This window comes from Urocitellus parryii, chromosome 2, assembly GCF_045843805.1.
Source record: "Urocitellus parryii isolate mUroPar1 chromosome 2, mUroPar1.hap1, whole genome shotgun sequence".
In the NCBI taxonomy this organism is placed as follows: Eukaryota; Metazoa; Chordata; class Mammalia; order Rodentia; family Sciuridae; genus Urocitellus; species Urocitellus parryii.
This window is the reverse complement of record NC_135532.1, coordinates 84,693,871-84,709,662: the sequence shown is the minus strand read 5'-3', so window position 1 is coordinate 84,709,662 and position 15,792 is coordinate 84,693,871. Positions and strand designations below refer to the sequence as shown.

Genomic DNA, 15,792 nt, shown 5'->3' with positions numbered 1-15,792 from the left:
TGACCATTTTTTTGGGGGGGGGATTGGCTAACTTCACTTAGCATTATCTTCTCCAACTCCATTCATTTACCTGAAAATGCCATGATTTTATTCACTTTTATTGCTGAGTAATATTCCATTGTGTATATATGCAACATTTTTTTAATCCATTCATCTACTGAAGGGTATCTAGGTTGGTTCCACAGTTTAGCTGTTGTGAATTGTGCTGCTATAAACATTGATGTGGCTGTGTCCCTGAAGTATGCTGTTTTTAAGTCCTTTGTGTATAGACCAAGGAGAGGGATAGCTGGGTCAAATGATTGTTCCATTCCCAGTTTTCCAAGGAATCTCCATACTGCTTTCCATATTGGCTGCACCAATTTGCAGTCCCACCAGCAATGTATGAGTATGCCTTTTCGTCCACATGCTCGCCAACACTATTGTTGTTTGTTTTCATAATAGCTGTCATTCTGACTGTAGTGAGATGATATCTTAGAGTAGTTTTGATTTGTATTTCTTTGATTGCTAGCGACGATGAGCATTTTTTCATATATTTGTTGATTAATTGTATATCCTCTTCTGAGAAGTATTTGTTCAGGTCCTTGGCCCATTTATTGATTGGGTTATTGTTTTTTTGGTGCTTATCTTTTTGAGTTCTTTATATACCCTAGAGATTGGTGCTCTAATCTGATCTATCTGATGTGTGAGGGGTATAAATTTGCTCCCAGGATATGGTCTCTCTGTTCACCTCACAGATTGTTTCTTTTGCTGAGAAAAAACTTCTTAGTTTGAGTCCATCCCATTTATTGATTCTTGGTTTTAGTTCTTGTGCTATAGGAGTCTTATTAAGGAAGTTGGGGCCCAAACCCACATGATGAAGATTAGGGCCTACTTTTTCTTCTATTAGACAGAGAGTCTCCGGTTAATTCCTACATTCTTGATACACTTTGAGTTGAGTTTTGTGCATGGTGAGAGATAGGGTTTAATTTCATTTTGTTGCATATGGATTTCCAGTTTTCCCAGCATCATTTTTGAAGAGGCTATCTTTTCTCCAGTGCATGTTTTTGGCACCTTTGTCTAATATAAGATAATTGTAATTTTGTGGGTCAGTCTCTGTGTCCTTTATTCTGTACCACTGGTCTACCAGTCTGTTTTGGTGCCAATACAATGCTGTTTCTGTTACTATTTCTCTGTAGTATAGTTTGAGGTCTGGTATAGTGATGCTACCTGCTTCACTCTTCCTGCTAAGGATTGTTTTAGCTATTCTGGGTCTCTTATTTTTCCAGATGAATTTCACGACAGCTTTTTTTTTTATTTCTGTGAGGAATGCCATAGGGTTTTGATTGAAAATGCATTAAATTTGTACAGTGCTTTTGGTAGTATGGTCGTTTTGATAATATTAATTTGTCCTATCCAAGAGCAAGGTAGATCTTTCCATCTTTTAAGGTCTTTTTTAATTTCTTTCTTTAGGGTCCTGTAGTTTTCATTGTATAGATCTTTCAACTCTTTCATTAAGTTGATTCCCAAGTATTTTATTTTTTTAAGGCTATTGTAAATGGAACAGTTTTCCTCATTTCCCTTCTGAGAATTTGTCACTGATATACAGAAATGCCTTTGACTTATGGTGTTGATTTTATATCCTGCTACTTTGCTGAATTCATTGAGTTCATTTACTAGTTCTAGAAGTTTGCTGGTGGAATTTTTGGGGGGTCTTCTAGGTATAGAATCATATCATCAGCAAATAGTGCTAATTTCAGTTCTTCTTTTTCTATGTGTATACTTTAATCTCTTCCATCTGTCTAATTGCTCTGGCCAATGTTTCAAGAACTATGTTAAATAGAAATGGTGAAAGAGGGCATTCCTGTCTTGTTCTAGTTTTTATAGGGAATGCTTTCAATTTTTCTCCATTATGAATGATGTTGGCCTGGGGCTTCACATAGATAGCGTTTACGGTGTTGAGATATGTTCCTGCTATCCCTAGTTTTTCTAGTGTTTTGAACATGAAGGGGTACTGTATTTTGTCAAATGCTCTTTATGCATCTATTGGGATGAACATATGATTCTTATCTTTAAGTCTATTGATGTGATGAATTAAGTTTATTGATTTCCTTATGTTGAACCAACCTTGCATCCCTGGGATGAACCCCACTTGATCGTGATGCACTATCTTTTTGATATGTTTTTGTATTTGATTTGCCAGAATTTTATTAAGAATTTTTGCATCTATTCATTAGAGATATTGTTCTAAAGTTTTCTTTCTTTGATGCATCTGCCTTGTTTTGGAATCATGGTGATATTGGAAGCACTGCCTCTTTTTCTATTTCCTGAAATAAATTGAAGAGTATTGGTATTAGTTTTTCTTTAAAGGTCTTGTAGAACTGTGCTGTGTATCCATCCTTTCCTGGGCTTTTCTTTGTTGGTAGGCTTCAGATGGCATCTTCTATTTCATCACATGATGTTTTTCTGTTTAAATTGTATATATCACCCTAATTCAATCTGGGCAAGTTGCATGACTTAAGAAATTTATTGATGCCTTCAATATCTTCTATTTTATTGGTGCATAAGTTTTCAAAATAGTTTCTAATTACCCTCTGTATTTCTGTAGTGTCTATTATGATATTACCTTTTTATCACATATGCTGGTAATTTGAGTTCTCTCTATCCTTCTCTTTGTTAGTATAGCTGAGGGTCTGTCAATTTTATTTATTTTTTCAAAGAACCAACTTTTTGTTTTGTCAATTTTTTTCAATTGTTTCTTTTGTTAACCATGTACGTCCTAAACTCCTTCTCTGTCATTTATTCTGCTGTGGCTGCCAAAGATTCTAATGATGTGGTGTCTTCATTTGTTTGGGGCACTTTCTTCCTTTGTCTTTTCATGTTGCTCATGTGTCTTCCTTTCCAGCTCTGTGGGTATAGATTGTTATTATTTTTACCCTATAGATTTATAGTGCTCTTGTAGCATTTCAAGACTTCTCCTTCGTGGGGAAGGACAATGCTAACAGATCCCAATATTAACAATATACCCTCTATGAACAATTTGTTGTTTACAGTTTACATTTATGTTTACAGTTTAGTCTCAATGTATAGAAATGTTGGATTCAATTATTATCTAAACTATAACAGATTACATTTATGTTTACAGTTTAGTCTCAATGTATAGAAATGTTGGATTCAATTATTATCTAAACTATAATCAGTAGTTTTATAAAAAGGTTTACAATTTCTGTCAGTGGACAATAAACTGGGGGTGGGGTGTAGGATGATGTGCTAAGGAGGTAGGATGTGAGGATATAGAGTTAATATATCTTAGGAAATGTGAAGGAGAAATCTAATAAAGAGGGTTAGTAGCAAGAAAATAGACAGGAAGTAATTTAGGGTAGGCAAGTACGTGGGATGACAGTAGAGTACATAAAACAAACACATATAAGTATTTAGAAAAATACAGATATTAAAACATTAAAATTTGGAGGGGGGAAGAAAAATGAAAGAAGAAAAAGGAAAAGAAAAAAGGGAATATACAACACCTCTATATTATATTATTCAGATGACTCAGTCTTCAAAGTCCTATTTCATGCAAAGTTCTTGGTTTCACATATGTTGGGATGTGAGGGCCGGAGGATAGAGGGGTAGAAGAGAAACAAATAAACAAAAAAGCTCAAAGGAAGAAACCAGGGTTGTAGCTAGTTTTAGAGATCTGTATCTTTCTGCTTTTCTTCTCAACCAATAGGTGGGGTCATCCATTGTAATCTGGTGTCTCTGCCCTCCAGATGGTGGAAGTAACCAGGGTGGTCCTGGCACAGGGTGCCTGGATGGGGAGAGTGGAACCCCCGAGTCTCTTCAGGGAGACTGCACCTCACGGGTCTCTTTTTGGAACCACGCGTCTGACTTGAGCACCTGGTACTATCTCCCTCTCTTGCCCGGAGATTTCCCAGTTTCTGGTCTCTCTGCTAGGCTCCAAACTTTAGCCCCATCTCCCTCTGTCCTAGCAGTTCCTGGAGGAAACTCTCACCTTGGGGCCCCCAGGGGTGGCTGTCTGGTTGCACTGCACACAAATGTTAGGTAGCTACTGTGTTGGGTTACCACGGCTGGGGAGGGGGGATGGTTGGAAACCTGGTACCTATCTGCTGGAGATCCAATCTGGGAACTGCCCCCACCTAATATGGTGAGAATGTTGAGCCAAGATGGCGGCAGTCTGCTCTCAGAGCTGGGGTGTTTGGTGAGGTGGGGGTAACTGGGCGATGGCATTGTGCTGTGGGTAGGTAGCAGCTGAGTGACCTGCATGGGAGCTGAGTGAAGTCTTGGCAATCTGCAGATGTGTTGATAGGTGATTCTGCTAAGATGCTCACTGAGCCTTGGGTGGGCTAGAACTTTGGGCTTTGGGTCCTGCTTGAACACGGGCATCCTACTCCAACACTGAGGCCCGGAGCTCTGCATGTGGTCACAATGCTGGTGATTTCTGTGGAGAGCAGCTGTATATGGGTCGTCTAATATTCTCAGAGATGCAGTATTCCAACTAGACGAGATCTGGATCAAAGAGCAACACAGAATGCTTTCTCCCTCTGGCCCGCCATCTTGAGAAATCCCCCATCTTTGCTTCTATCATAACTAGACTGAAGAGGAAGGTGCTGCACTCCAAAAGGACTACTTAGATTTTCTAACTTGTACTTTCCTAGACAGAAATCTGGGGAAAATATATGCAAATGGATATTAAGGGCATGGGATCATCATGGGAAGTATATAAAGTTGTATCAGATTGAATTTAGTGGTATGGGTGCAGTAAGCAAAGATTAGCATGCAATGTTGCAGAATCTCAAGGAATTAGAAAGGATTTGGTCTTTGCTCATTGTCTGAAACATGGGCCAAACTGTGATCCAGTGAGTTAGAAATGTCAGAAGTGCCTTGGTTTAATGTAGAAGAAGGAATTCAAGGACTTTCAGTGATTGGAATGTTACAATGGATTTGTCATTTAAGGACCTACTCACTCACCCTGGGATAGCCCAGAAGACATACCTTTTACCAAAATTGTGAGAAAAGTCTTAGCATCTCTGAAGAGCTCTGTTGTCACTCTTCTCTGAAGGCCACACCTTACGGTAGAAACTACAGCCATTAAATTAGGAAACCTAAATTCAATGTGTGCTAATCAGGTTTTTGTCACTGTGACAAACCTGAGGTAAAAAACTTAAAAGGAGGAAAAATTTATTTGGCACATGGTTTTATAAGTTTAAGTCTATGGTCACTTGGCCCCATTATTTTGGACTTGTAGTGAAACTGCACCATCGTCTGGAGACCAACCTTTAGCACATGGGCCTTTGAGGAGGGAACATTTAACTATAACACAATGGGAATCACTGGGTTACAGGGTAGCCAGAGTACAGTGGCAGTGATCAGCCACTAAGGCAAGGTAGGTATGGTTATCATAATGGACAGCAGAATCAAAGCGGCAATCAAAATAGATTTACTTACAGAAACTTATGGCATTGGCTTTGGGTGTTCCTAGAAGTGAAAACTGATAGGAGGCCTATTAATTTCTTACTTGATTTGTATAAGCAGAAAGGTTCTAAGCCAAATGAACAAAAGTCTAACTTGAATTATAAGAACAGAGAATCAGGGCCCCTCAGTCAATTTCCAGACTTGAGCCAGTTTATATGCCAGAAACACATGAATAGGAGGAGGCTGTATCCCCTCGAGGGTACACTGCCAAAAATTTATACCACTGATCTTTCCCGAAAGAGACCTATGGTCTTTTCCAGGGAACTGTGCATTGGAGGAAAAGAATAAAAATACCTTTTGGGTATTATTAGACATTTGTTTTGAATTGACCCTGATTCCAGGAGACCCCAAATGTCACTGCATTCCACCAGTTAGAGCAAGGGATTAATGGAGGTCACTTATCAAAGGAGTTTTTGCTCAGGTCTACCTCATAATTGGCCCAATGGGTCCCCAACTCACCCTGTGGTTACTTCTCCAGTTCTGAAATGCACATTGGGATGGGTACACTCAAGCAGCTGGCAGAATCCTCAAACTGGTTCCCTGACCTCTAGAGTGGGGCTATTGTGATGGGAAAGGCTAAGTGAAGGTCACTAGAATTGTCTCTCTCTAGGAAAATAGTAAACACAGAGCAATATTGTATTCCTAAGGAATAGCAGATATTACTGTAACCACCTAGGATATGAAAGATGCAAGGGTGGTTATTTCTACCATATCCTCATACAACTCTCTGATTTGGTCTGTAAAGAAGACAGATGGAGAATGACATCTTAGGAAAGCTTAATTAGGAGGTGGTTCCTATTGCATTGGTCTTGCCATGTTCCCTACTATCCTGAAATAAAACTAGTTTTATTGAAGTGGTTGGTCTTTTGAAAACTCAGTTATAACAGCAGTTAGGTGGGAATGCCTTGTGGGGTAGGGCAAATTTCTTAGTATATACTTTGAATCAGTGTCCAATATATGGAATCGTTTTTTTCATGGCAGGGTTCAAGTGATGAAAATGGGAGTAGTACCACTCATTATTAGTAGGGACCTTTTAGAAAAAATTCTGCTTCTTGTTCCTGCAAGCTTATACTCTCTTGACCTAAAGAACATAGTTTTAAAGGGAGGAATGCTTACCATGTTACCAAGCCCCTTATGAACCCATCCTGTTTCATCTCATCTGTCTCACCATCTATTTCCCTTTTTTTTCCCTCAAGCACCCCTGTGTGATCAGCACATGTACTGATGCCTGATCTATGTCAGATATGTGAGGTATCTGGATTCTACAGAAAAGCAAGATATAAAACCAAGGGGTCTACAATTAGGATGCTGGGCTCAGTAAAACTGAACAGGTTTGAGCTGGTTTGGATGCCATCTTGACCTGTGTTTGCCCTCTAAGCTTCATTTTAATGCATTTCCATAGTAACTCTCCCACCTGTTAGTGGTATGACTGTTTACTAGTTCAGCAATCCCAAGAACTGGCAAAATGTGGTCAGTTATGTGGAGGAGGGGTGTGGGGAGACAGAGTTCCTGGAGGTAAAAGTAGTCTTTCCTGGAAATGATGAATGTTCCCCCATTTATCTGTCCCCTGGTCCCTTCCCACCTTCCAAATCTATATAATTTCATTCTTTTTCTTGCTTGGATTGAGTTGGAAAATTCTGTGGCAGAAAAGACTCCTGTTCCCCCCTTGACTGGCCATTGAACAAAGATTTGCATTCTGTTTAATTGTTCTCTAGTGTCATTACTGGCTCTGCTCTGGGGAAAAAGAACCCAAGAGTTGGAGAAATCATGAGTGACACCCAGAGGCACAAAGATAATTCTATTGAATTGGAAGTTAAGAGAGCCACCTGTCCACTTTTGGCTCCTCATGGCCTTGAATCAACAGGCAAAAGAGGATGTTCCTTTGGGGTGACAGATCCTGACAACCAAGGGAGAATTGGACTATTCTTCTACAATGGAGGGAACTAAGAGTGTCTGGAATAGAGGAGATACCTTAGGGCTTCTCCTAATATTCATGTCCTATGATTAAGGTCAATGGGAAACTACCATAACTTGACTCAGGCAGGACTACTCATGACCCAGATAGATACATTAGGAATGAAGGTTTGAGTCACCCCACCAGAAAATGAACCACAACTAGCTGAGATGTTTCCCAAAGATAAACAAATACAGAATGTGTAGTGAACAACAGTAGTTATAAATACCAGTTAGGGACACATGACCAGTAACAGAAATGAGGACTGTAATTGTAATTGTCCTGAATATTTCCTCCTTACTTTGTTATGACTATGTGGGTGTATGTGTATATAATCTTTGTTTTTTTCCCTCTCTTATTTCCTTATCATGTAGCATAAGCTGTGCTGACTCTATATCAGTATTTAAGTATTGTTAACTTTCCATCAAAGAATTTAAGTTCTATAATTACAGGGAGAAGAGTAAACATTCAAGGAACTGAACTGCTAGAGAAGCAGTTAGTGTCTTTTTAGTTGAATGTAAAATATTGTATCATGTAAGGTAGAATTTTGACTTTGTTATGTTTGAGTTTCAGTTTGATTTAAGGAGATGCATATGAGTGCCAGGTTGGCATAGAGTGGACTTGTGGTGGCTAATTTTATGGGACAATTTGACTGGACTGTGGGATTCCCAGGCATCTGATAAAAAATTATTCTGGGTGTTTTTTGTGAGGATTTTTTTTGGGGGGTACCAGCGATTGAACTCAGGGGCACTCAACTACCGAGTCACATCCTCAGCCCTATTTTGTATTTTATTTAGAGACAGGATTTCATTAAGTTGCTTAGCACCTTGCTTTTACTGAAACTGGCTTTGAACTCTTGATCCTCCTGCCTCAGGCTCCTGAGCCACTGGGATTAGAGGTGTGCGACTTGGCACCTGGCATAAGGATTTTTTTTTGTATGAGGTTAATATTTGAATCACTAACTGAGCAAAGCTGGTAGCCTTCAATACCTTCAATAAAGTTGTCAGTCTTCATCCAACCCAAATGAAGACCCAAATAGAATAAAAAGGCTGATCCTCTTTTAAGTAAGGGAGTTCTTCTTGCCAGATAGCCTCTAAATTGGAACATTGGCTTTTATTTTTTTCTGCCTACAAACTGAAACTGAAATATTGACTCTTTTTGGGTCTCAAATATACAATCTTCAGAGTGGAACTTCCTGTGTCTCCACCTTGCCAACTCACTCTGCCGATCTTGACATGTGCAAATCTATAACCATGTGAGCCAATTACTGTATGCACATAAACTATTGGTTCTGTTTCTCCAGACAACCCTGGGTATGACTGTAAGACATTGAATGGATACTTTACTCATCTCCTACTGTGATGAAAAATATCCAATTTGCCAAGAAGATACCCGAAATACTTTATAATAATCAAGATAAATGTTTTATAAGATATTTAAAGAAAAGAAAAAAGAACAACAATCAGAAGGAAGCACAATTTCCATATATTAGAATAAATAGTTACATTAATTTATAATAAAAAGTAAGAAAAATATGGGGCAGATGTAGTAGTCAGGATATAACGATTTGGATGTGATATATTCTCTCCTAGTTTCAGTTTTTATATGTGCTGTCTTTATAATGGATTAGAGCTATATTATGTTGCTTTTCAGGATATAAACCAGTATGTTAGCATGTAATCACAAAGTTTTTTTTCCCCTTTAGGAATGAAAGTGACCTAATATAACCTCTATTTGTCCCTCTATCACTATATCAATATGTAATATATATTATTGCATTTTAGTATTACACATTTCAGTACAACTTACATATTCTTGCAGTATATGTAAGGTTAAATTAACAAAGATAAAACTTTATAGAGAACACCTTGTAGTTTTTGGGAAAAGGCATCTTAAATTAATTTTGGGTGGACTTGCCCTAGTGCAATAATTATAATTAATAAATATCTGTTTCTTTTTCAGTGTTCAGACAGAATTCATGGCATGTGATTAAGTGGCATGAGGTAAGAATGTGTTTAACTTGAAACTTAGCAATAAAGTACTACCTTGTATTTAAAATTACAAGATCTTGAATTTGAAATTCACAGATCTTTATCTGTGAAGCACATCTTCAAGAACTATATTATCCCCACTTTATAGGTGAGAAAATAGATGACCATAGAGAATAAGTATCTCGATCAGGTCTTACAGCTAATAAGTGGAGAAAATGGAACTTGAACTCAAGTCTGTCTAGTTGGAAGTCAAACACTTTCTAATGTATCTTGGCATTATCTGTGTCATTGCATGGAATATTCAAAGCTAATACTTTAAAACTATTGTGTGTGGGCACAAGTCAGATTTTATATGGTAAGTATCTCAGGGAATGCTATGCTATGAATATTTATCTTGCCATAATAAAATACCTAGATTTGGTGGACTGTAAATAATAAAAAAAAATTTCTCACAGTTCTGGAGTCTGGAAGTCTAAGATCAAGGTACTGGCAGTGACTGGTAAGAGCCTGCTTCTCACATATGTCTAGCCACCTCCTTATGTGGTGGAGGGGTGAGGCAGCTCGTGGGCCTCCTTCATAGAGCACTAATTCCAATCTTGAAGGATTCGCCTTTGTGGTGTAATCCCCTCCCAAAGGCTCTGCCTTTTAATGCATTCACATTGGGGATTAGAATCTCGGTATAATAAATTATGGCAGACACAAACATTCAAATCATAGCAAGATCCAAGTTAAAGGCATACAGACTGTTTTGGAGGCCAGATATCGATTTTGTCCTCATTGGTAATTTGTTGATGACCCATGTAAAAGTCTTTGGATAGCTAACTTTAAGAATGTTTTAATTTTTAAAGTACCATCAATATTTCTTTCCTTGCGTGAGGTAAAACAGGTAACCCAATAATGACTGGACTTTGTTCCTCTCCTTGGGACTCAGAGAAATAAGCCACTGCGAGATCACCCTCCATTTCTAGGGACAGTCTTAGCAGAGCTGGATAGTGAATGACAGTCTGATTCCCGCGAACAGGAAGCTAAGGGAGAGGAACAGAAGTGAGGCTGCAGGGTGGGCTTCCTGCTGAGCCAAAGGTGTCTTCTAGGGTCTGGCTGTGGTTGTCCCCTAAAGAGTCATTTTCTGGAAGCTTGTTTCCTAGAGCACTAGTGTTAAGGAAAAGAGGAGGCTGGGCCTAACAGAAAAGGGTTGGGTCATTGGGGACTTGGAAGGGATTAATGCAGTTCTTGTGAGATCCTGGTTATTTCATATGAGAGTGACTTGTTACAAAAGAGTCAGCCTGGCTCCTCAAGCCCCCTGCCTGACTGTCTTAACATGTGATCTCTTCCACATATTCTTGCCATGATGCTATCTTTCGTATTTTGATGTAGCCAGTAGGCCCTCATCAGAACTGAGCAGATACTGGCACCATGCTCTTGAATCTCTCTAGGACTGTGACTAAATAAACCTCTTTTTAATAAAGTATCCAGCCTCAGGTATTTTGTCATAGCAATATAAAATGGACTAAATAACAATGAGGATAGAGTTGAGTTCTAATTTATCCCCAATGTCTTGCACTGGCAAATCAAGCAGCCAAATCAAGCAGCCAAAGCCAGGGACTCAGAATTCTTGTTCCTCTTAATACTTTCTATACCATCTGCATGGTGCCATAATCAAGCGAAGCACTTTAAACATGAGGTGTTTAAAAAAGGAAGAGGTAATTAACCTGGTTACTGTGGACAAAGAAGAAAAAAGTTTGTAAGAGTTGTGATGCTAATGACTTTCAACAGGTCTGCTGTCATGTCCCAGGGTACATATTTTTCTACATAGATATTGTTTTTGTGGGAAAATCTAGTTTTAATTGCAACTGTCTCATTTCAGTATTTTATAGACCTTGTAAGCTGTTTATGTTATAAATCCTATATTATTAACTGCCATGTGAAATTTATATATGATATGGATGTTTTACTGTTTTTATATAAATATATTTTATTTAGAACCCATTTTAAGATCAATAGATGTTTTATTGTTGATCTTTATTTTTCCTATAAGGTTGAACTTGTCCCCTAAATTTTAAAGACACAATGTAGCTTTTAAGGCTTTCCTCACTTGAACCTCCACATCTGCAGGTTTCACTTCCAAATATTCAACCAGCCATAGATGGAAAATATTCTAAAAGAAAATTTCATCTATACTGTATAGGTACAGATGTTTTCCCTTGTCACTTTCCTAAACAATGTCATGTAACAACTATTTCCATAACATTACATTGTATAAGATATCATAAATCATCTACTGATGATATAAAGTCTATGGGAGGATGTGCATAGGTTCTTTGCAAATACCCTACAATTGGTATAAGGGATTTTCTCTGCTGTCATAGAACAGCTGAGGAAAGCAGGCCATAAGCAAGGCATTACAAGGTGATTTGGTATGAACACCACATCATGTAGAGACAGTATCTCTTTCCTTTTGTATCTCTTTTAACATTTCATTGTAGAGCAAGATTGGTCAACTGCAGCACTACTCACAATTGACACTGGATCATTCTTTGTGGTAGGGCTTCCTGGGCATTGTGGAATGTTTAATAGCATCCCTGGCCTCTATTCACTAGATGCTAGTAGCCTCATCTCCCTTCCTCCCACAGTTGTGACAATAAAAATAGTCTCCAGCCATTGCCAACTGTCTCCAGTTGGACGGGGATGGGGGTGGTGGTGGTGCAGGGGGCAGACTCACCCTTGGTTAAGAACCACTGTTTTAGATGAATGGATTCATTAGTAAATAAAATTGTTCTAATGTAGCCAAAATTTATTAGGATGACTAAATGAGTCAATATTATATTGTACTTTTTCTTGAGGACATTTAACACATTCTCTGTATGCTTTTAAATTTCACCCTTCCCTCTTCTCTCTCCTGGCTTAAAAAGGTAAATGTGGGTGACATTGTGAAGACTTTGAATGAGGAGTTCCTTCCTGCAGACATGATCCTGATTTCTTCCAGGTTAGTTCTGTTAAAGGCATTTAAGGAACTGATATTCTGAATTGTAAATTTTAAGAAAACAAGGGCAGAGTATACTTTCTCCTACTTTATTCTTTTCACCTTATGATAAACCAGTGGCATCAAACTTTTTCTCGAAAGGATCAGAGAATAAACATGTTCAGCTTTGTGGGCCACATAGTCTCTTGAACCTCCCTTTGTAACATCAGGCGATGTAAACCACCAGGTTTACAATAGAACCTATTTATGAAAATAGGCAGGGGCTGGCTACGTGTAGCCTGGGCATCATATTTTCTTCACCCATGATTGATAATTTATTTACCTTTAATTTCCCTGAATATATTTTCTTCTATTCTGCTGCTTAGATTAATTTCATCCCTTCTATAATTTCTATGGACATTTGACTAAACTAAAAAAAAAAAAAAGTCATGTTGACTTATTTCAGTATCATGGCAATTGTGAGGTATTCTCTTTCTAAAAAGCATGCTGCCTCACATAGAAATTAAGTTATTTACTCAGGATCACTGTGTGGGTTTGTGTTAAGCCCAAGTTTTAAATCAGTGTCTACTCCTTTTATAGAACTATGCTGCTTTATTTGGCAGCTGTTTGGGAGGAAACTTTAGAAAGACACTCCTTTCCATTAGGTCCTATTTTACTAGCTCCATGTTTTCTCCTGTGGTGGATCCCCTGGGGAATCCAGGTGCCCATCCCTCATGTACATAGTAAGACTATGTGGTGGACCGGGTGACTGTGGGTGAGAATAACTACAGTAACGAACACGGCCGTATTTAACATGTTTGGCAGCCTGGATCCTCAGAAGAAGTCACAATCATCTCAAAGGGGTCCAAAAAATGTTTCCAACCTTCTGAATACACATTGTCTTGGAGCATGAAATTCTTGAGAAGAGAGATTAATTCTGGATCCATTCTCTAAACTTCTAGAAAACCAGTTAATTCCTACACAAGCTCTTCTTTCTGTCAGTTGCACTTTGTTCTTTTGCAAACAATGCATTAACAGAGTTGAGAAAGTAATTTAACTGTTACTGATGTCTGTTTCCCACTTGGATTTGTGTCAGAGAATGGGGTTGATCCAGGAGGCCACAAGAGAGTTTGTTTTTTCATTTCATCTATGTCAGGTTTTTTTTTTTTTTTTTTTTTGGTGTGATTTCCTTTGCTTCTTTGCTCTGGATAAAGTACTGATTAATAATGAACCAATCTTTTTGGGGGAGCAGGGAAAGGCAAGACTAAAATCATTACTCCTCAACTTTTTCCTCCCTCCCTGGTACTTTTGTATGTCACATTTCCTAAACGATTCTTCTGATCCTATTAAAACAACAAAGACACACAATTGCCTAAATGTTATTTGAGGTGGCAGAAAAGTAAGAAAAACAGAGACCCAGAAAGAACTGAAATACTAAAACCCCTCAAGAGCAATCCTGTGTCAATATAGGCTTTTCCCTTAAGGATTCTGCCAGACCCTGAATACCCTGAACTACCATTTTGTGGAGCCTAGGGAGTAAGAGAGCAAGAAACAGAATCCGGGGACTCTTCCATGAGGAGATTCTGACAGGTGATTCCCTAACTAGGAAGAGGAGCTCTAGTGAGGTCAAGTTAACTCAAGCCTTTCTGGTGGGTCTTTCTGACAGCCATCAAACTGAACAAATAATGGCTTTTTGGAAATGAGACTCTGAAAGAGCTCCAGTCTGTTTTACTCTGTCAGTACCAGGAATGTGAGTTATTATTCTTCAAGGTACCATTGAGCTAGAAATCAGGTGATGGGACTAGGGCAAATCAAAACATCACAAAGCTCCTTTTTACTTATTTATTTTTTAGCCAAGATTTAGCAATCTTTCTTGTATAAAATATTTCTGTCTTGCTTTAAGCCTTTGGCTGCTTTTCAGAGTTCTGAAAAGGTTAATTCTGAAGAATTTTTGCCAGTTTTTAAACTGTTTGTGCAGAGGACAGGGACTTTAGAGGTTTTTACTCTGTCATATCTCTGGTATCCTTAAGGAAGCTACATTTTTAATGTTGGATTGTATTAGTAATTATTTTGGGGGTCATCAGTCACCCTTATTCATATCCAGAGGTTACATTCCAAGACATGCATGGGTGCCTGAAACATCAGATAGTACTGAACCCTATTTGTACTGTTATTTTTCTAACATATCTACCTAAGGCAAAATTTAATTCTATAAGTTAGGCCCAGCAGAATATTAACAACTATAACTAATAATAAAATAGGGCAATAATAAAAATAAACCATAATAAAAATTATGTGAATGTAGTCTCTCTTCCAAAAGATCTTGTACATCACCTCTCATGATGATGTGGTAAGATGCAGTGCCTGCACGATGAGATGAAGTTAGGTGAGTGATGTAGGCGTTGTGATATAGCATTAGGTTTTGTAAGGATTAATTGACCACAGACACAGCAATACTGTGACAGTCGATCTCATAAGCCAAATGGCTACTAATGGTTGAGTAGTGTATACAGTGTGGATGTGCTGGACAAAGGGCTGATTCACATGCCACATAAGACTGAGCAGGATGGAGAAGGTGGGGCAGTGGTTTTATCATGCTTCTCAGAACAGTGACAGTTTACTTTTTGAATTGTTTATTTCTGAAATTTTTCATTTAATATCTTGGGATTGCAGGAAACTGAAACCGCAGAGAGCAAACCACAGATAAGGGAGAAGCTACTGTAATGTCTTGGCTAGTTAAATCAGCACAGTTTATTTTAAACCTGATATTTGAATGAGATACAACAAAAGATGTTATATTCAGATTCTAAGACTTAATATTAACTTAAGTGGAACATTTTTGTTATTCTTTGTGGCTTTTCCTTCAAAATTATTAGTTTTCAAAAGTGAGTTGGCATGTGACATGGGATAAAATATGGCAAGGCAAATGTCTGTTAAAAATCTGTACATATTTGACTGGAAAATATAACTTCATTCTAAAGGTCATCAAGCTTGAGTCTTTGGGAATTGTGATGGACTCATTTTAGAAAATGACAAAATTTTAGATTTGACCTCAGATATGACTGTTCTGAACTATATAACATTTGTTCATCCTCAGCAATTTCTCTTTTTGAGGTTAAAGAGTCACGCAAGACTGTAAGGGTAAGATCTTTTATATTGAGCCATTCTACAAGATGAATTGCAGGCTCGTGGGAGCAGTCTGCTAATATTTTCTGGAAATAGCTACTTGTAGTTCTTTCAGTGGTTAAAATTTCATAACTTTCAATTACTAGGAAAACAATTTAATGAAGAGACATTAATTCAGTAACATTTGTTTTACTTTTCTTAGTGAACCTCAGTCAATGTGTTATGTTGCAACAGCTAATTTGGATGGAGAAACAAATCTAAAGATACGGCAGGTAAAGACACTTTTTCTTAAC

At 38.0% G+C, this 15,792-nt stretch overlaps 1 protein-coding gene across 1 annotated transcript in view; it reads left to right on the top strand.

Annotated features, from left to right (window-relative positions):
* The first annotated feature begins 4,160 nt into the window (after window positions 1-4,160).
* The window catches only part of LOC113199600 (phospholipid-transporting ATPase IB-like), a 165,202-nt gene continuing 153,570 nt past the window's right edge, over window positions 4,161-15,792 (top strand). Inside the window, exons 1-5 of the mRNA XM_077795482.1 lie at window positions 4,161-4,195; window positions 7,185-7,333; window positions 9,386-9,426; window positions 12,324-12,397; window positions 15,702-15,771. Coding sequence (XP_077651608.1) covers window positions 4,161-4,195; window positions 7,185-7,333; window positions 9,386-9,426; window positions 12,324-12,397; window positions 15,702-15,771 — 369 coding nt within the window. The remainder of the gene's footprint in view (window positions 4,196-7,184; window positions 7,334-9,385; window positions 9,427-12,323; window positions 12,398-15,701; window positions 15,772-15,792) is intronic.